The sequence below is a fragment of the Gorilla gorilla genome, chromosome 2, assembly GCF_029281585.2.
Source record: "Gorilla gorilla gorilla isolate KB3781 chromosome 2, NHGRI_mGorGor1-v2.1_pri, whole genome shotgun sequence".
Lineage (NCBI taxonomy): Eukaryota > Metazoa > Chordata > Mammalia > Primates > Hominidae > Gorilla > Gorilla gorilla.
In genome coordinates this window covers 191694372-191715109 of record NC_086017.1, presented here as the reverse complement: position 1 = coordinate 191715109, position 20738 = coordinate 191694372, and the positions used below count along the sequence as shown (strand labels likewise).

The 20738-nt window shown below is 35.5% G+C and overlaps 2 protein-coding genes and 1 long non-coding RNA gene across 6 annotated transcripts in view; 2 read left to right on the top strand and 1 right to left on the bottom strand.

Moving 5' to 3' along the window:
- CCDC39 (coiled-coil domain 39 molecular ruler complex subunit) overlaps window positions 1-7875 on the top strand; it is a 247000-nt gene extending 239125 nt beyond the window's left edge. For both annotated transcript variants that reach the window (XM_063704408.1, XM_063704409.1), the window contains 6 exons: window positions 1926-2085; window positions 2528-2634; window positions 4929-5069; window positions 5200-5379; window positions 5532-5614; window positions 6818-7875. In XM_063704408.1, coding sequence (XP_063560478.1) covers window positions 1926-2085; window positions 2528-2634; window positions 4929-5069; window positions 5200-5379; window positions 5532-5614; window positions 6818-6974 — 828 coding nt within the window. In that variant the 3' untranslated portion in view covers window positions 6975-7875. The remainder of the gene's footprint in view (window positions 1-1925; window positions 2086-2527; window positions 2635-4928; window positions 5070-5199; window positions 5380-5531; window positions 5615-6817) is intronic.
- Window positions 3552-19691, bottom strand: TTC14 (tetratricopeptide repeat domain 14). 3 transcript variants are annotated; one of them, XM_055381840.2, is made up of 13 exons: window positions 19409-19658; window positions 18816-18940; window positions 18509-18708; window positions 17528-17612; window positions 17232-17361; window positions 16827-16982; window positions 16001-16072; window positions 15450-15569; window positions 15219-15341; window positions 14058-14175; window positions 13013-13122; window positions 11834-12207; window positions 3552-4512 (listed from the first exon to the last, which is right to left on the bottom strand). In XM_055381840.2, exons 1-13 carry the CDS (start codon window positions 19567-19569, stop codon window positions 4502-4504), a joined length of 1785 nt encoding a protein of 594 aa, XP_055237815.2. In that variant the 5' UTR covers window positions 19570-19658; the 3' UTR covers window positions 3552-4501. The 3 variants fall into 3 exon arrangements, 2 of the variants coding, with proteins under 2 accessions (XP_055237815.2, XP_004038111.3); XM_004038063.4 differs by lacking the exon at window positions 3552-4512 and having other exon boundaries at window positions 10867-12207; window positions 19409-19691; XR_008678191.2 differs by lacking the exons at window positions 3552-4512; window positions 11834-12207 and having other exon boundaries at window positions 13024-13122; window positions 13552-14175.
- A 13-nt stretch (window positions 19692-19704) lies between these two features.
- LOC129532441 (uncharacterized) overlaps window positions 19705-20738 on the top strand; it is a 75920-nt gene continuing 74886 nt past the window's right edge. Inside the window, exon 1 of the long non-coding RNA XR_010133016.1 lies at window positions 19705-19928. This is a non-coding gene — a long non-coding RNA (uncharacterized lncRNA). The remainder of the gene's footprint in view (window positions 19929-20738) is intronic.

The following is a 20738-nucleotide window of genomic DNA, read 5'->3' as shown; positions in this document are numbered from 1 at the left end:
TACATCATCTGACTTCAAATTATACCACAAGGCTATAGTAACCAAAACATCAATGGTACTGGTATAAAATGAGACACAAAGATCAATAGAACAGAAAAGAGAACCCAGAAATAGACCCACATACAGCTAACTGATCTTGGACAAAACTGACAAGAACATACACTGGGGAAAGTATGCTTATTACCTGTGTGACAAAAAAATCTGTACACCAAACCTCCATGACACACAATTTACCCATGTAACAATCCTGCACATGTAGCCCTTGAACCTAAAAGTTGGAAGAAAAAAAAGTGGGCTAAGGACATGAGTAGGCATTTTTCAAAAGAAGACAAACAAATGGCCAATAAGCATATGAAAAAATGCTCATCATCATTAATCATTAGAGAAATGTAAATTAAAGCCAACAATCAGACATTAGAGAAATGTAAATTAAAGCCAACAATCAGAATGGCCATTAGAAAGACAGAAAACAAGAGATGTTGGTGTGGATATGGAGAAAAATGAATGGTTATACACTGTTGGTGGGAATGTAAATTAACACAACCTCTATGGAAAACAGAATGAAGATTTCTCAGGTAACTAAAAATAGAACCACCTTTTGATCCAGCAGTCCTACTACCTGGTATCTACACAAAAGAATAGAAATCATTAAATCAAAAAGATACCTCCACTCCTATGTTTATTGCAGCACTGTTTACAATAGCAAAGATGTGGATTCAACCGAAGTGTCCATTGATGGATGACTGGATCAAGAAAATGTGGTACATATACACAATGAAATACTATCCAGACAGAAAAAAGAATGAAATCCTGTCTTTTACAGCAACACGATGTAACTGGAGGCCCTTAAGAGAAACAACTCAGGCACAGAAAAACAAATACCATATGTTCTCACTTATATGTGGGAGCTAAATAACGCATACACATGGAAGTAGAGTGTGGAGTGATAGACACGGAAGACTCAGAAGCATGGTGGGGTATCAAAGGGACATGGATAATGAGAAATTACTTAATGGGTACAATGTACAGTATTCCAACGATGGGTAGTACACTAGTCACCACTACACAATATACCCATGTAACAAAATATACTTGTACTCCATAAATTTTTACAAATAAAAATAATCAGAAAAAAATTTATATTTCTAATTGACTACATTCAGGTTTAAATACATACATCTAAGAACTGAATAAATTAGAATGAAATTATTAGTGATTTTGACTAAAAATTTTCTTGCATATATATATACATATATATGTATATATATGCATACTATCTATGTCAGCCTTTAGGACGTTCTTTGGAATTGTTTAGGTACAGCTCTAGAGAACCGCTTAGCCCAGTGACAGCATTACCCTGGTAGAAAGTCACTGAGTATGTCCACTCTTAGAGGAAATAATTTTGGTCTTTAGCAATTCATAGACTTCATCTTTTTCAGCCACACTTATTACAATGATCTTTTTTTTAAAAAATTATTTTTAAAATTGTGGCAAAATACATGCCATTTTACCTCTTTTACTCCTAAATTTTGAAATAAAGAGTTCCTGAACCTCTTTCAGGCCAGAAACATTCTTCTGATTTAATATCTAGTATCAAACCTCCCTCCCTTTCTTCCCAGTAATATTTATACTTGATTAACTCTTTGGCAATTTTTGCTGGAAATGTTTATATAAGCTTTGGTTAGTTACTACATTTCCATCACGGTTTTGAATTCTGTATCCTATGTGCCATATTTTGAAGGCCTGATAATTTGGGCTTTCACTGTAAATCAAGCACAACAAATAAATGCTTGGTGCCGTATGTAGGCCATGAGATAAACTGTTATTGTCACAAGTCAACTATTTTCTGCCCCAAAGACAGCCATTAGGCATTTCTTCCCATAGTAAATGCTTTTATTCAACCAGTTCTATTCTGTACTTCATAGGCTGCTCAAGAAAAAGAAGAACTTCAAAGGGAAGGTGACTGTTTGGATGCCAAGATCAACAAAGCTGAAAAAGAAATCTACGCTCTAGAAAATACCCTTCAAGTGCTGAACAGCTGTAACAACAATTATAAGCAATCTTTTAAAAAAGTGACTCCATCTAGTATGTAGGAGTTAAATTTTTTTTATACATATATACAGTGATGAGTGTATAGTTAAAAGGAACACTGTGAGACATGAGGAAGAACAAAAGCAAACTGTTAGATTGGGTCAGAAAAACTAATCCCTTTTCTTTCCTCCCCCCATGACATTTTTTTTCTAAGTGGTTTTCTAGGGTGTTACTTCCATTATTAGTTCAGGATCTGTATGGCATATCACCTCTCTAGGGTAATTAATTCAAAGACTGAAAAAAAATGGCAGCATATTGCTGCTCTATGTTGACAAAACATGAAATGGCTACTACATGCCCATAATGTTTTTCTACAGGTGGATATAAAAAATTTAACCTTTCATAACAAAAATATTGGTGCAATTTACACAGTATTTTAAAATTGATTTCTACTTAGTATGTTGAAATTTTAAACTAAAAATGTTCTACATTTCAGGTGATGAGTATGAGCTAAAAATTCAACTAGAAGAAGAAAAAAGAGCTGTTGATGAAAAATACAGATACAAACAAAGACAAATCAGAGAACTTCAAGAAGACATCCAGGTAAATTCTACAGGCATTTTTAGTAATATGCCTTCAATAAAAGTCAACTATCATTACTGCTACTTCTATTCTCTTGCTCTTCCACCAAGAAGACAGTTATTTAGAATCTCTTTTAGGGAAGTAGATAGTAAGAGATAACAGTCTCATTTAAAGGAGACAAAAACAAGTGCTCAGAGTCTTAGGTAAATTAGTTAAAATCCTAGTGGTAAGCCCTGACGATTACTTGTTATTAGTTGGTAGGTCATAGTTATTATGATCTACCCATTAATCCTTTAATGAACTTTAATTTCTTAAAGATCACATTAAGATTGCTCCTTAAAACAAAATAGTTTGAAAGAAAAAATAATCTAGTAGAAAGTAGTTACTAAGGCAAATCACTGAAAGATAAAAGAATGTGCCTTGTCTATTCACAATAGCAAAGACTTGGAACCAACCCAAATGTCCAACAATGATAGACTGGATTAAGAAAATGTGGCACATATACACCATGGAATACTATGCAGCCATAAAAAAGGATGAGTTCATGCCCTTTGTAGGGACATGGATGAAGCTGGAAACCATCATTCTCAGCAAACTAACGCAAGGACAAAAAACCAAACACCGCATATTCTCACTCGTAGGTGGAAATTGAACAGTGAGAACACATGGACCCAGGAAGGGGATCATCACACACTGGGGCCTGTTGTGGGGTGGGGAGAGGGGGAAGGGATAGCATTAGGAGATATACCTAATGTTAAATGACAAGTTAATGGGTGCAGCACACCAACATGGCACATGTATACATATGCAACAAACCTGCATGTTGTGCACATGTACCCTAAAACTCAAAGTATAATTAAAAAAAAAAAAATGTGCCTTGTAAGCAGGCGCTAAACATTGATTTTACTAATAAAGCAGAAGAAGAGATACTGTGAATCTTTGCAGATTCCATGATTTCAATTGTCATTGTTTTATTTTTTCCAAAATAACATAAAAATACTTTCCAGTTGAATTACATACAAAATTTAATCCATAAAACCATTATACAGTCATGCATTGGATAACAATGGGAATGTGTTCTGATGAATGCATCCTTGGGTGATTTTGTCACTGTGTGAAAATCGTAAGAGTGTACTTACACAAACCTAGATGGTATAGCCTATTGTTTCTAGGCTATAAGCTTGTAAAGTGTGTTACTGTACTGAGTACTATAGGCAACTGTAACACAATGGTACTTGTGTATCTAAACAAATCTAAACATAGAAAAGGTACAATAAAAATATGGTATAATGGATTAAAAAAATGGTACACCTGTACAGGGCACTTAACATAAATGGAGCTTGCAGGACTGGAAGCTGCTCTGGGTGAGTGAGTGAGTGAGTGGTGAGAGAATGTGAAGGCCTAATTGCTGAACACTACTGTAGACATGATAAACAGTGTACACTTAGGCTACAGTAAATTCATAAAAATAATTTTATTTCTCCAATAATAATTGACCTTAGCTTCCTAGAGCTTTTTAACTGTAAACATTTTTAATTTTGTAAAATTGTTTTACTCTTTTGTGATGACATTTAGCTTAAGCACTCATTGTTCAACTGCACAAAAATATTCTTTATATCCTTATTCTCTAAGCATTTTTCTATTTTTAATTTTTTTACTTTTTAACTTTTTTGTTAAAAACTAAGACACATACACACACATAAACCTAAGCCTACCCGTGGTCAGGATCATCAATACCACTGTCTTCCACCTCCATATCTTGTCCCACTTGAAGGTCTTCAGGGTCAGTAACATGAATGGAGCTGTCATCTATGATAACAATGCCCTCTTCTGGAATATCTCCTGAAGGACCTGCCTGAGGCTGTTTTATAGTTAACTTTTTAAATAACTAGGAGTACACTGTAAAATAATAAAAGTATATTGTATAGTAAATACATAAATCAGTAATATCTTTTATTATCACTATCAAGTATTATGCACTGTACATAATTGTATGTGCTAGACTTTTATATGACTGGCAATGCAGGTTTGTTTACACCAGGCATCACCACAAACTCATGACTAATGTATTGTGCCACAACATTACAATGTCGCTAGGTAACAGGAATTTTTCAGCTCCATTATAATCCTATGGGACCACCATCATATATACAGTCCATCATTGACCGAGACGTCATTAAGAGATACATCAACAGAAATAATGTATATTATGTACAAAAATAAATGAATTAAAATTATATGAATACTTGATAAATGACAAGTTATAAAAGTCAATTTCTGATTCTAAAAAATACATGTTAATATTTTTTCTACAGAGCATGGAAAATACATTAGATGTTATAGAACATTTAGCAAATAATGTTAAAGAAAAGTTGTCAGAGAAGCAGGCTTATTCATTTCAACTAAGTAAAGAAACGGAGGAGCAGAAGCCAAAATTAGAAAGAGTGACCAAACAGGTATTGATATCTTTTAAAAACTGACCTTTCATATTTACATTTTTGAAGTCCCAAATCCTCCTTTATCTATTAAAAATATTAAATTCTGGTAAACACGTTTATAGAATAATTGACTATTATTTACCAACAGTGTGCAAAACTCACAAAGGAAATCCGTCTTTTGAAAGACACAAAAGATGAAACAATGGAAGAACAAGACATCAAACTTCGTGAAATGAAACAGTTTCACAAAGTTATTGATGAAATGTTAGTTGATATCATAGAAGAAAATACTGAGATCCGTATTATCCTTCAAACATACTTTCAACAGGTAATACAACACCTTCTATTAAATATTTCTTAAAAACTTCATGAAAATAAAAACTTTCATGACATTCATCATGAAGTGAAAGCTAATTAAAAATATTTATCTTCTAAAAAACAGTAAGTAGTACTAATGATTGCTATTGAATATTCCTCCAGAGTGGGTTAGAACTACCTACAGCTAGCACAAAAGGCAGTCGTCAGAGCTCTAGATCTCCTTCACATACTTCACTATCAGCAAGGTAAGCGGAGGGTTAAAAAAAATCTGCTTAACTCTCACAGCTGTACACTAAGTGATTCCAGCCACTTCTACATCACCGCAGCTGTTAGGCAGGCCCATGAACTCACTGCCAGTGTTCTTTTCACTCTCAGACATCTCACTAGTCAGCATCATATAGATTAGATGCAGAAACAGCCAGCAGAACAAGAATTTCCTTCTGACTTCTGCTGGTGTCACTATTTCCAGTATAGCCCAAGTGCTCTGTGACTATGAGCTATTTCAGTAGGATAAAACAGAAATAAATTTGGGGGCTACATCTAGCATTTGGGGGTGAACCCCCAAGTTGGGGGAATTTTTTTAAAAACATATAAGGGCAGCTTAGATGTACAGACAAATAGAATATGATTTTTGTGATTCAAACCACACTGTGGTATTTTACATAATCAGGATTTGACTTTATGAAGCTTTATTTTGCTAAAAAGGAAACCCCTTCTTTTTTCTTCTGCAGTTGTTACCCAGAATTCTATCACCAGATGCTTAAGCAAACATTCTTGTGCTTTGCTGACAAAAATTTATTAATAATGATCCTGATTTTAGAATTCACAATCTCCTGCATTCAGCAGCTACTTATTAAATTACTATTCCTTAGTCCAGGTAAAAATTTCATGAAGAGGCCCCTAAAAAAACAGTGTTTCATTTAAGTATAAAAAATTGTTTCTATATAACTGAACATCCCTGTACTTTCATAAAATATGTATTTGACTTTTTTCAGAATTATATAGCTAGTTGTTTTTCAAATGACCCCACCACTTTATCCATCAATATGCTTCTCTCTTCTCTTCAGCTTAAATTACAAAAGGTATCATTTTAATTATTTTTGCCAGCACCAAATCCTCTTGGCCCTCTTTCCTCTGTTTTGGAAACTTTCAATGCTTAATGATTCCAACTCTAAAAAACTGATTATAGTTCAAAGCATTTTTACCATGTAGGAACATACTTATTAAACTACTTTTCTACTGGTTTGAAACTCATCTATGTTCATCTTTCCTTTCCTGTTTAAATTGTTTGATATCTATTGATGGTCATTTAAAAACTTAACACTATTAATATGTACTTTTTTGATCTCTTTACTTATGGAATTATGGTTACCTTTTGCCAATAATGAGAGGGTCTATACTAAAATATAAACTTTGCATTGAATTTATAGTTCTGGTTTTTCTTCTAGGTCATCTAGGAGTACAAGTACATCTACTTCTCAGTCTTCAATTAAAGTACTGGAGCTTAAATTCCCGGCCTCCTCTTCACTAGTAGGCAGCGCTTCTAGGCCATCTAGTGCTAGTAGTAGCTCTAGTAATGTTAAGAGCAAAAAGAGCAGCAAATAAACATTTTAATCTCTTCTGAAAAAGTTGTAAACACAAAAACAAAAATATACTTTAAAATACAAAACGCCCCAACACATTTTATCTAGTGGAAAGTGTAAAAACTTAGTGGTAAGTGTAAAAACTGACAGTTTTTTAAAAAAAGGAACGTTCTCATTTTCTCTACTGTTTTCTTCATACTGAAGAAAAACATTAATAGCAGATTCTTGACAAGGCTACATGTTATACAAGCATAGGAAAAATGCTGTATTTCACTGTAATTTTGATGTTCGTAGTGTTAGAAAATAGTTTGCTTCATTATTTCACGAAACTACACTCACTTCTAATGTAACAATCTTTCAAGAAGAAATTTCTAAAGATTTACTGTACTATTATGAGCGTATTGCAATGTGAAAATCTCATTTACCCTACAAGACACCAAAATTAGGTTTTCTTTATTCAAAGTAACTATTTCTCAGACTTTTGGGGAGAAAAATTGTTAAAGGCAGTTTCTTCTTTTGCTATAATTTTTAACCAAAAAATAGCATCAACCCCTACCCAACCCCCCAAAAAAAAACCTGTAAGAGAAACACTGTATATCAATTTTAAAATGCAGCTTAAATTTATAAAAATCACTTCTGACCTTGAAATAAATCAAACGCATTAAAGATTTGCTTTCAGATACAGCCAACCAAGTATAAACAATTTTGAAATTTTCTTGATTTAATAAACAATTTAATGAAAGCTAGGTATGACTTGATTTGCAATAGAAATTTCATTTACAGTTGGAGGTAGACTGCCAAATGTAGTAGTTTTTCCACTTAAAACACTTCATTATAACATGTGCCCAACACTTTGTACTCTTGGAATAGAATGTGGAATATTATAAAACTGGATTTTAAATAAATGTATTAGAATTCATGAATGTACATGTGTCTCCTTCAAACCTTGGGAAAAAATGCTCATTACAACTGTCATTATTTTAGAACTGTTGTTTGTACTTCTTTCTGAAAAGCAGTAGTGGTAGTGAATAGTTCTCCTGATTATTTTTTGTTTTGTTTTAGAAATAGGAAAAAGGCATAGCAAAGTCAAGAATAAGGTGGGTGAAAAAAAAGCTAGGTAATAAAATTTTTGGCTAAAGTACTGCTCTAATGCATGAGATTTATAAGACCTAAAAACTAATTAAAGTCACTTTGCTCATCAAAGTTCTTATTCTCAGCCCTATGCTAGTTTGGGAATTACTTAAAACTTGAAGTAATATTAAACACTCTTCTATGAAGGCAGAGGTTGTATCTTACTAGCTCTGTAACCTTGGATAGTTACTTCCCTGTTTTCCTCATTTGTACTATAGACACAGAAAGTTACCTACAAGTTTACTGAACTTGATAATATAAAAAAGATGCACAGGGCTTGACACACAGAAATTGCACTATATAACTTCTACTTACTGAGTTGCCACCTGGAGCTTAGCACAGAATTTGTGGAATGGTTTGGTTCTTGGGCCAGCATACAAATCTACATTTAATCCTTAAATAACAGTTCTAACTTCAGTGTAGTAATGACAAATGGTGCGACAGGGGATCAACCTATCTCCAAATCTGGACACTTATCCTAATATCCAAAAGTCATGCTTCATCTGCTTATGGAGACCAAGATATGGCAATATATGATCTTGAGAAAAATTACTGAAGATGTCGCTATTCTTGACAATGTAAATCCCCAATAATTTTTGCTGTGATGAACTTCCTTAGGAATTGGTTTGTATACTCTGCTTAATATGGCATAAACTGCAATTACTTTTGCGCCTACCTAATAAATTCAGGCAGCCTACAGGATAAGGTTCTATTCTCTTACATTGAATGGGGTGTAATAGCCATTCTGACTGATGAGAGATATCTCATTTGGTTTTAATTTGCATTTCTCTAATTAGTGATGTTGAGTATTATTTCATACGCTTCTTGGCCATTTTTATCTCTTCTTTTGAGAAATACCTATTCATGTTTTCTGCTCACTTTTGGATAGGGTGATTTGGTTTGCTGAATTCCTTGTAAATTCTGGATGAGTCCCCTGCCTGATGCATAGTTTGCACATTTTGTCCCATTCTGCAGGTTGTCTGTTCACTGTGTTATTTCTTTTGCTGTGCAAGAACTTCGTAGCTTACTTAAGTCCCATTTTGTTTTTGTTGTGTTTAAGACACCAGTCTGGCTGTCACCCAAGTTGGAGTGCAGTGGCACAATCAGAGCTCACTTCAGCCTCGAACTCCTGGGCTCAAGCGATCCTCCCGCATAGCTGGGACTATAGGCATGCACCACCACACCCAACTTATTTGGATGGAGTCATGCTGCGTTGCCCAGGCCAGTCTCAAACTTCTAGCCTCAAGCAATCCTCCTCCCTCAGCCTCAAGTGCTGGGATTACAGGCATGAGTGACGGTACTCAGCCCCTCTTGCTTCCACTTTTGAGGTCTGAATCATGAATGTGCCTACGCCAATGTTGGTAGGTTGGCAGGGGGGTGAGGGATGATAAATTATGAAATGGGTACAATGTACATCATTTGGGTGATGGTTACACTAGAAGCCCAGACTTCACCACTACACGATAGATCCATGTAACAAAAATGCATGTGTACCCCTTAAATTTATATGAATTAAGGAAAAAAATTTTTTTTAAATGTTGTGTTTAAAATTTTAAGCTGAACTAGGGATTCCAAAAGGTCAAAGGCTATGTATGCCAAGAGGTAGTTTTCACTCTTTATAAACACGACTATGTAAAGATGATACTGGAGCTATTAATACATAGAATTAAGGACTCTTTTTAAGATGAATTTCTTAAAGAAGCTTCTTCTTGGTGCAAAGACTAATGCTTTGAGTGACTAGCCGATTTCTATCACCATTATCTATTGCTCTTGACCAGGGTTTCTTTTCACTGTTCCATTTGCAAAAGAAATTTCAGATTTTTCACTAGGCTCTCATTACTGGAGTTTGATAGACACAGATAATACACACCCAGTACTTAAGGCCTGGAAATTTTACCGTTGGCAAGAACTGCAAGACAGAACAAGGAATAAGTCTCTTCTTCCTCTATTATTCGCCCTCACTTAGACCTCAGCTACCCACCCACTTATCTAGTGTCATTGTGTGTGACAGTATCTAAAGTCCATTGTAATTTACAGCTTTGAGAATCTTAAACTGCAAACTCTAATGACATCATAAACCCAGTACCTATGACTCCTATCTCTATCTCCCAAAGAATATACCACACTATTTTCAGCAATTTGGAGAGGATCTTTATAATCCAAGTCTCTTTGTTCTTCAGCTCTAGCTGCTGGAATTTATTCTTAGTAAAACCAGGCTCTAGTTGGTCTAGTTATTTATTCAGACTCTGAGAAAGGGGCCATCAGAGAAGCATCAAGGCACAGGAGGTGGTAAGAAGAAATGCAGGTCAGATTTAACGACATGCCTAGTGCCTTCTGGACTGAACATCTGCAACACTAGGAGAGTTTCCCAATTTTCTTTCCCTGAAGAAAAGCCAGATTTACAATGTGCTTCTCTGCTACTGCTATGTTTTTGCTAAAAGGATTTTTTTCTTTTCTGATTCACCCTTGCCTGGAATACAGGCCCTAAGGGCCTTGTAAATATTTAAAGTTAAAAAGCTTTTTATGGCTATGCTAGCAATGAGGTAAAAAATAATGGAGAAATAAGCAAAATGGGCTCCTATTCAACTTTTATGATCTTATTCCTAAGGCACTTATGCTGGGTGGAAGCCAATGACTGGTCACAAACCACTTTTAATCAAATTGGGCTTTAGAGGAAAATTAAGACATATAATCTACCATTTAAAAATTTTAAAAAAAATTGGGCAAAAAATGTAATATTTAAACTGATAAATATAAAAGTGTTCAAGAAACATTCGAACATATAATCTTTCAAAAGCTGACGATTTTTAATTTAACAGAAAAGAAAATTAATTTTTATAAAAATGATCCAAGTGTTCAATGCACAAATTTTTCTCTCAAACAGCAGAATAAGATGCACCCAGGAATTCTCATATACCGCAATAGAATGAAGAAACAGTACTTTCAGAGAATTATCTTTAGGTGAAGAAATTCAAACTGTCAAGAGTAATATACTGTACATAAACATATACATAAAAAGTCTAAAAACCAAGCTGTGACAAGGGACCTAGAACTGAAACAAAATTTGAGAAAAACTTAAAAGCATTTGTTTCCTGTAATCTCTACAAATAATTTTAGGAGCAGAGATTTCTGCACTCAACTGTTATGACTAATACAACCAAAAACTTCACTTAATGGCATTTTGTGTAATGGTGCCGATATCCTTGGTGTATTAATTTTTTGACTTATTTCCTTTTTCTTTTTCAAATTCAGCTATCTGATTAAATATATTCAGTAAATTCTGAGGTAAATTTTTCCTAACACTGCTTTCTGAGTGTTCTTTGCTACTTAGTGCATCTTCTTCTGGAACCTCTGTTTTGATATCCTCCCCATAATTGTCCTCTCTTTCATATTCTCCTTGATTTGTATTTAAACGGTATCTTTGCTCTTGTCTACTGAAATCACGTGATCCAGAGTGAGCGTATTTTTTGTATTTCTCAACTGACTTCCAAGAGTATTCTGAGCTTGCTGGTGAGGTAGAATGCCTCACAGAACCTGGTTCCCACCTTCTATAGTGCTCTTTTCTTCCCTCTATATCCTTTTCAAATCTCCTATAACCATAAATCTTGTCCTCTGAATTCCTACAGAAGGAATCTGAGGAATTTCTTCTACTGGAAAAATGTCTTTCTGATTTATATGGCTTTTCTGTTTTGCTACTACCTGCTTGGGTTTTATAGCTATTATAAAAATCTCTTGGATCTTCAGACCTACCTCCAAAATCATCCGGTATTTCAAGTGAAGATGAAGAGAGAGGGCATCTATCTTTCTCTTTTATCTGTGTCTTTTCATACTGTAACCTATCCTGCTTCCCCAGTAGTTTCTCCACTTCTTGTTTATGGTTAAGAAAAGATGCTGAAGTATTAGCTGGAACTGGGTAGCACTCATCTTTCCTATTCTGATCTATCTGATTTGAGGATGCCCTAGATGAATGCCTTCTGGAACTGCGAGAAGACTCTGAACGGTTCCTTTTATGTTTCTTATGCCTTTTGTGACCAGAAGAGGAAGAGGATGATGATGAAGACACTGATTCATCAGCAGAAGAAACACTTGAAGAAGAAGTTGATTTTCTTCTTTTCTTCTTTAGCCTAAAAAAAACAGTTCATCTGTCATATATGTACAAAAATGTTTCTAAATTATCCATAAAGATGTGGGCCCTATTTGTTTCCTTTAAAGATTTTATAAAAGCTGTGGTTCAGATAAATAATACAATAATCTCGGCTACTACAAGATCTAATTTTACTATTAAGCACTTTTGGGGGAAAAAATGCTTGCAGACAGGGATCACTGTAAGCAAATCCATCATTTCTGAAAGACAGACTTTTTTTCAACACTACCTTAAAAAGTTAAGACTACTGAACCCATAAAGGAGAACTCAACTTTTTTATTTGGCTACCTCTAGTTCATGGTTTCTTCACCTGATTACTGGTATTTTCAGCCAAATAATTCTTGGTTGGGGGTGGGGGTGCGGGTGGGAGCTGACCTGTGCATTACAGAATGTTTAAGAGCATCCCTGACCATTATACACTAGATGCAGTAGCACCCTATCAGTTATGGCAATCAAAAATGTCTCCAGATCTTGTCAAATGTCCCCGGGTGAATAAATCCACCCCTAGTTGAGAACCACTGCTCTAGTTCTAAAATATTTCTTCCTACAATATAAAGTAACTTATTCTATATTTTAATTCTAAGATACTCTTTTTTTGTAGAATTCTAGCCTTAAATTCCACTTCATCTCTTTAATAAGAAAATACATGGAACACATATTTGCTAAAGATTCTGATTAGCACTTGAAATACTTTCATGTTTTTATTTACTTTACCTCCAGTATGGCACTTTGGGTTCAATTCAGTAGTTGCCTTAAGTTTAAAAATACTGAATATTATAGTTTACCTCTTCTCTTCTTTTAAGAGCTTACGCAACTTTTCTGCACTTGTTTCTATTTTCTTTGTTTTCTGCTTTTCTTCCTTTTCAGCTTGTTTTTCTCTTAATTCCAAAGATTTCTTTTAGAACCCAGATATCGAAAAAAACCACACGTTAAAAATAGCAGAATATATAAAACCCAGTATTCAAAAGACCACCCCCAACGAGAAACCCAATTTAGTAAAACCAAATCACCATAGAGCCAGCATTAAACAGTATTTTTTTAACATAAAAAAATTAGTCATACAGATGTTTGGCATTAGTCATTGAAATGGCCAGAACAGCATTGAGGACCATATTGCAGTTGGTATCCCATAAAAAAAGGGGAAGCCATTGCAGTGGTACCCATGACCCAGAGTGCAAGAAAGGTTAAAAAAAAAAAAAAAGTACATAAAAATTATTTTTAAAGATTGAAAAATTTAAACAGGACACATTTTACAAATAAAATTCAAATAAAGACATTCCATTAAGGTGAAGTGAAGGAGGAATCACCATGTTCAAATACAAACCATTTAAAAAAATAGCACAGCCCAGTTGGATGCATGATTACATAGGAAATCATTTTCCAGTTTGTGGATGGGGATGAGCAGCACCAGATGTCACAGACACAGCAGCAATGGTCCAATTCAGAAGAAAATGCATGAGAAAACATCATCATCAGTATTACAGGAAAAGACAATTTAAAATATGTCTCAAAAAGGTTTTTATAATTAGCTCAATTATAGTAGCAACAATAATTTAAAAACCACCAGGTAAGCTCCCTATAACGACATTTCTCAAAACAACATACCAAATTTAGGTAATAGTTTTCTCATAGCTATCTTTACTTTTGATTATGGACAAAAACAGAGGCACTATGAAGCAATGTCAAACCCAATTAGGAAAAACTATACCTAAAAAGAAACTTTTCATAATGCCTTACTTAAGTAATGTAGAATAGGTTTCCTCAGGAGAAAATTAAGTTTGGGCATTATTTCAAATATCAGTAAATTTCTAAGAGGAAATAAGGAATCACCTGCATATATTTATGAAGTTTCTGCAAAGCATCCTCTGCATCTTTAAAAGTCTCATCCAAAGCCAAAGCTTTCTTATAGTAACTTTCAGCATTTAAAAACTTTTCTTCTTCTTCTAACCTAAATTTGAAAGAAAGATTTAGCTTTTTTGTAAAAACAACAAAACTATCCAAATATGCATACAGGTCAAAGGCTTATATGAGAGAGCTTATTAGGGAAAAGCCAAGTAAATTATTTTCCAAAATAAAATACCAAAATAATATGCTTTTTACTGTAATTTATTTCATAGACCACATAAACAGAAATCTATTACTAGTAACTAAAGGTATATGTCCAATATTGGCACATTTTTGCAGTAATACACAAAAACCCATGATAAATGGGTGTCCACAAATTTAGTATGATCTAGAATTTTAGCACAGAATTATACCAGAAGGCTTTTTTCCCTAGTAGTTTATGAAAAATTATCTACAGAAAATTTTGGAAATCTTTGGAAATACCAACATACACATATATCACAATGAGCCTGTAAATAGCATAATCATTAGATGAAGTTCACAAGTCTGGGTTGTGAAACACCAGAATGAGAAAGTTTGGACATAAAGCAGTCAAAAGACGTTGCAAAGTGCTTTGGGTTCTTAGAAGGAAAAAGAAATTACTATAAAATACAATGGGATCACTTTTGTGTCAGTAGACTGGATACGGGAAACAAAGGACAAGTCAAAGATGAACAGTATCTCTGGCTTAGGTAACTACAGGGTATTGCTATTCACTCAGCTCAAAGACATCAATACAAGGCTATAAGACAACCACATATAAGTAGTTACTAGTTATCCACCTAGTAAGTATGTAAAAAGCTGCTCCAATCATTAAATAGAAGTTCCTATAAATTATAAAACGAATATTGCAAAATTTAATCAACTTGGAATTTGTGATCACAAACAGGAATGACTACACAAATAGTATAGTCATTAAACCAAAAACTTTTGAGTATATTATCTAGGAAAAGAGTATTTGCCTAATCTCTTGTACTTTCCCATTTATTTATTGAAACCAAGAGTGTTATAAATTAAGTGCTTAAGAAACTACTTCCTTAAGTTCAAAATTTTTTAGTGGTTGGTTGAACATTAGACCTCCACTATTAAACAAAATCTGATACTTACTGTCCTCCTCTCTCTACGAGTGTCTGGCAGAGGTATTTTCTTGCATTTCTGTGAGTTGGACAGTTTTCTAATGCAAGCTCAAAATCTTCTATTGCTTTGTTCAAACTTCCTTTTGTCGCATATCTAGAGACATGAAACAAAGTTAGAGGGCTGTATCTCACAAGCTCTTCATAAATCTTGTTCGCATTTACCTGGTAAACATTCCTTAAAATCCATGTATGATTCACTTACAATGCTCCACGAGCTACCAAAGCTTCCACATTTTGTTTGTCTATTTCCAAAGCTTTATTGTATTCATTCATAGCATCCACATGGCGTCCAACTTTAAAATAGTCAACTCCGATCTTCACACTAAAAAAGACATTTGTAAAGCATCACAAACACTTCAAACAATATCTAAATAAAATGTTAGTGTGAATAAGTTTTAAAAGCAAATGTCATCAAACTTGGCAAAATATTTAGTTTTCAGAGTACTCACAATATACCTAAGGAACGTTCTTCTGCCTTTGGACATTTTCACAACAAATATTGGTGAAACCTAGATATCAACATACTAATTCCTTTTGAGAAAACTGAAATGCTGAGTAAAACTTATCTATTAAGTGTAAAATCTGTTAAGTGTAAAATGTAAGACTACTTACATCTACAAAAGAAAAGCTCGTGTCAAAAAGGCATCACTTTAATGCATCTCAAATTTGTCTTATTGATGATATAAGCATGCTTGCCTTGCCCTAAGCTTTTAGACTAGATATAATGCAATTGTTGAAAGACAGTCTTCATACCATTTTAAAGCCCAAGATGCGGATTGTTTTTTTCTCAATGCAGAAGCAAAATCATCTTCAGAGAAATTTTTGCTATTAAAGAAAATAAAAATTAAAAAGTTAAACCACAAATAAGTAACTATACTTAACTCTGCTTGACAGGCACTCGACAGTGAAAGTATGAATTCCAAGCAAGAAATTTGCATTCTATTTACATACCAAAATCTTTGAACTTTCAAAATGATTATTATTGTTAAACAGTATTTTTCTCGGCCAGGTGCGGTGGCTCACGCCTGTAATCCCAGCACTTTGGGAGGTCGAGGCGGGTGGATCACGAGGTCAGGAGATTGAGACCATCCTGGCTAACACGGTGAAACCCCAACTCTACTAAAAATCAAAGAAAAAAAAATTAGCCAGGCGTGGTGGCGGGCACCTGTAGTCCCAGCTACTTGGGAGGCTGAGGCAGGAGAATGGCGTGAACCCAGGAGGCAGAGCTTGCAGTGAGCTGAGATCGCGCCACTGCACTCCAGGCTGGGTGACACAGTGAGACTCCGTCTCAAAAAACAAAAACAAAAACAAAAAAAAACAACAGTATTTTTCTTTAGCATACACACAAAATTCTTATAAAAAATTTCTGCATCCTTCTCTACTTGGTTACATGGTACACATATTAATCACTGATAAGACAGTCCAGTCCAGAAGATGGGATCACCTGGTTCATTCAACCTTTGGCATATGCCTGCTACTAGGTGGCTTAGGATGGTAAAATACATCCTTCAGCTAAACGCAGCTTCTGAGCTTACCGCCACTCCCCTCACCACCTAAGAGTAATGCTGATGTACTATACCTTTGTAGGCCTCTCATTAAAGATGGTGGATTAGATTCATCTATTCCTAGTTTTTCTAGAAGGAATTCAACTACTCCTGGATTAACAAATCCCAAGGAACTCTGCATGACATTTTCATAGGACTCCAAAGAATTGCTATTTAGCTCAACACTTCTCCTTAAAAAAAGAAAATACAAACACAAAAATTGTAAAATGACTAATTTGACATTCCATTTCTATTAAAGAAATAATATCATTTGAGGTTTAAATACTAATTCCATTTTTTGCATAAGATGGTGTGGCAATATTATGATATGGTTTCCTTTTACCAAGTCTGAAGTAATTTAACTGTTACAAAAATGTGGTATTCCTCAATCCAAGAGACTTTTGTAATGAACTATTGTTGAAATAATATGGATAAATTACCTGTAGTATAAAGGAAGCTCTTCAGAGCTAATTACACCTAATTTAATACCAGATAGGTGTGGTGGAAGAGAAGAGTTATACAGAGATACTGCTAGCTTTTCATGGTATCTGTCAATATCCTTGATTCCAGCTTAAGAAAAAAAAAGAGAACTAAGCTGATTAGTAAGAAAATGTAAACTAACATAAAAAATATAAACTTTCCCAAACACTACCCTCTTAGACTGTATTTTTTTAAATTAATAAAAACAAAAATTCAACAATCATTACTTTTTTATTAGTATGATGAAACTAATCACCTCGAATGATGTCACCAGTTTGGTAATATGATAAAGGATCCCCATGGTTACTGTGAGAAGGCACATCTCTTAAGGGACAAAGAGCCTGTAATGAGAAGTATTTTAAAACACCAGACATTTCAAGCTTTGATAAGAACAGTGTCTTCTTTTATCTTAGTTGTTTGGTATGAAACAGCTAGTAGTTGAACAACCTAAAGTAAAAATTTAAATAAGGATTTAGTTAAAAGTAATTTCCGTGTCCAAACACAGTAAGATATGTTTGCTGGTTCAGTTAAAAAACTAAAATCTCATGAAACTTTCCATTAGTTTAGGAACCAAATATGATGGCTTATGACAGTATACAACATGCATCAAAAACAAACTAAAATTTGTCTAAAAGGTATAAGGATTCCAGTGAAAATGAAATGCCAATTCTCCAAGGTATTTTGTCTGTTATCCAGTCTGTAATACCTTCTGCTTTTCTTCCTTTTTATCTGCCTGGATAGATGGCAAATACCCAATCTTTTATCGTGACACATTAGTTTAAATTCAGGACTATCCATCTTGGGCAAAGTATCTTAATGTACAAACCACTTACATTTAATTATTGTAAATATATAAATGAAACTTCTCTCCAGATTATCCACATGAAAATATACAATGCCAAATATTAACTAATTAAGAATACATATGTTCAACTACAAGAAATAAGTCTGAATATCAATCAACCTCACCATGTCCACTGATACCTCTTTGAGCATTTAGAAAAGAACACTGTGCCTGCCAACCAGTTTAAAGTTAAAAAATCCCAAAAACCAGAAATGGAGGGAGAAACTGGGTAACTTTCACCAATTTTTTTAAACGACTTTTCTCCAATTAACATTTAATTTCCAAAAGTATCTTGGCAGGTATACTTGAGCACAACTGCATGCAGAGATATAGTTCTTGCATTGAGATGAGTTAACAAAAACAGAAGCAATCCAAGTAACAAAAATAACTTACTGTGATTTCTAAGTGGGCTATATCTCTCATGATACCACTTCCTAAACAGATCAACACCATGAAAAAACCGAATTCCCGAATAGAACTAATTCTTCCAATCACTATATCACCACGCTCAATATCTCGGAAAAACAGCTCTCTTCGATCCATACTAGGTATTTCCATGAATTGCTCTAAAGGTGGCATGATTGCATAATGATCTAAAAAAAAAAATTAACAAAATCACTAACGATAGTTTTGAGTTCCGTTTCACCTGAAGTACTGTTAAACCGAACCGCAATCTTAAAGATTTTAAGGCTAAACTCACCTTCACTGTCTTCATTAATTTCAGAAGTTGCAGGTGCATCTGATTTCCAGGAAAGTGCAAAAAGCAGATCCGCTTTTTTGGAGATGAACTTCTGTATCTCGATGTTGTCAACTCTCTTCTCTTTTCTTAAAAAGAAAAAAATATATATGAAAATTGGGTTATCTGCAAAGCCTCTTTACTTCTAACCTTCTGCTTATGGCTTTCATCGCCCATTCCGCTCCATCCTAAGCTGCAGACAATACAACCTCAGACAAAAAGTTTTAACTAGGCATTCCCTCATTAACCAACCTGGAGGTGGAGAGCGGGGAAACTTAAAAAGTGACGCCTCCAACTCAGATAGGAAAGCTCAAGGGATTTTTAGCTAAGGAATCTGCGCCTCTACCAAGCAGCGCCAGAGAAAAAGTTCAGCCCGCATCCCGCATTGCACAACCCAGGAGCGCCCCCCGTCCACCCAGCCCAAGACACCAGCGCGCGATCGTCCTGTGCTCACGGCCGCGGCTCCACTTCCTCTAGACGCAAACCCGGGGCTGCGGTACTGGCTGCCAGAGCTGCGTCCCCTCTTCCGTGGCGCAGTGGCACCAACGTCTCATTACCTGCCCTGCAACGGCTGCTGGGGCGGCGGGCCCCGGGCTGGCTCGGCGGCCGACCCCAGGAGGCTACGGAAGTGTGGATTGTCCTGCTGTTCGCTCCGAAGTAGAGAGAGCAAAGACGACCCGTGACAATTTAGCGACTGCCGCAGAAGGTCCCGGTCCATGGCTAGAGACTGCAGGGCCCGGAGGCCGACGGGCCGATAGTCCCCGGTTCCGTGTCCGCTACTTGAGCCGGGTGGTACAGGAAGCGGAAGAAACCTTCTGGAGGCTGCCGGAAGTACACAGACAGCACAACCAGTTACACCCGGAAGTGTTTTGGGGTCGCCCCCACGGCGGCGCGGCGGAGCTCAGCCTCGATCTCGCGAAACCGAGCGAGACTACGAAAGGCCGAAGGATTGGGCTCAGCATTGCTTGGGCTAAAGGCTGCCTAGGGCTTCCAGGAAGTGATGTATGTGAGAAGTTTGCTTTTTAAAGTGTACGTGGGATCGTTATTACGTCGAAATAGCTCGAGCTGTAACCTAGGGTAAATAATAATTCCTTTTCGTATTCATCAAGGTGCTTCTAAGTGCCAGTGCCAGGGTAAGAACCCTATACGAGCCTCCAAGCTTCTTCCCTCGACGTACTCTCTGCGTAAATCAATACCTGTGTCTCTGGCGTAACCCCATTCAACCGGCTGCTCCGGGAAGGTTTCCAGGTGGTTTAAAGGGCAGAAGAAAGGAAGGACACGGACATTTGTTAAGCACCTGGAGTGGTGTTCTCCATCCATACCCCATTTACTGTTAGTGATTGTGAATTCTAAAACCAGGATGGCTTTAATGTCTCCACATGTGCATATGCCATTCAAGTTTTACAATAACTAATGAACACATGCATTTCTTATTTAGTTTATCTCAATGGTTGCTCAAAATTTAGTGTCTGTGGGACTTACTGTATAGTGATATGTACACAAAAGTCAATATACTGTTCTTATGGACAATTCAAGTGATTTTCAAAGGGAATTTCAACTTAGGTCCCCCATCCCCTTACTTATTGACTTGAGAACCTAACCACTGTGGTAGCTATTGTACTTTTTCATTTTAGAAAACGAGGAAACATGCTCAGAGAGTCCCAGTAAATTGCTCAATGGCACAGAGCTAGTAAGAAGCTAGAGTTAGGATTCCAAACGAAGTATTAATTGGTCTTCTCAGGCAGAGTTGCTGGATTGAGTATTTTATCATACGGAAGGTCTAACTAACCCTAATTTTGAGATCATGTAGCTTCGTTTTATTCCAGTATAAAATTTGTACCATTTAAATATGTTCAGTGTAAATAGTTCAGTATAGTCCTCTTGAAC

Bases quoted from the DNA above. Each gene is read 5' to 3' on its own strand.
- TTC14 (XM_004038063.4), bottom strand. From the start codon at position 19,569: ATGGACCGGGACCTTCTGCGGCAGTCGCTAAATTGTCACGGGTCGTCT. The intron at 17,613-18,508 runs GTAAGTTATTTT...TTCTCATTACAG, and splicing joins TAGCCCACTTAGAAATCACA to GCTCTTTGTCCCTTAAGAGA. The intron at 16,073-16,826 runs GTATAGTACATC...TTTCTTTAATAG, and splicing joins TTAATGAGAGGCCTACAAAG to CAAAAATTTCTCTGAAGATG.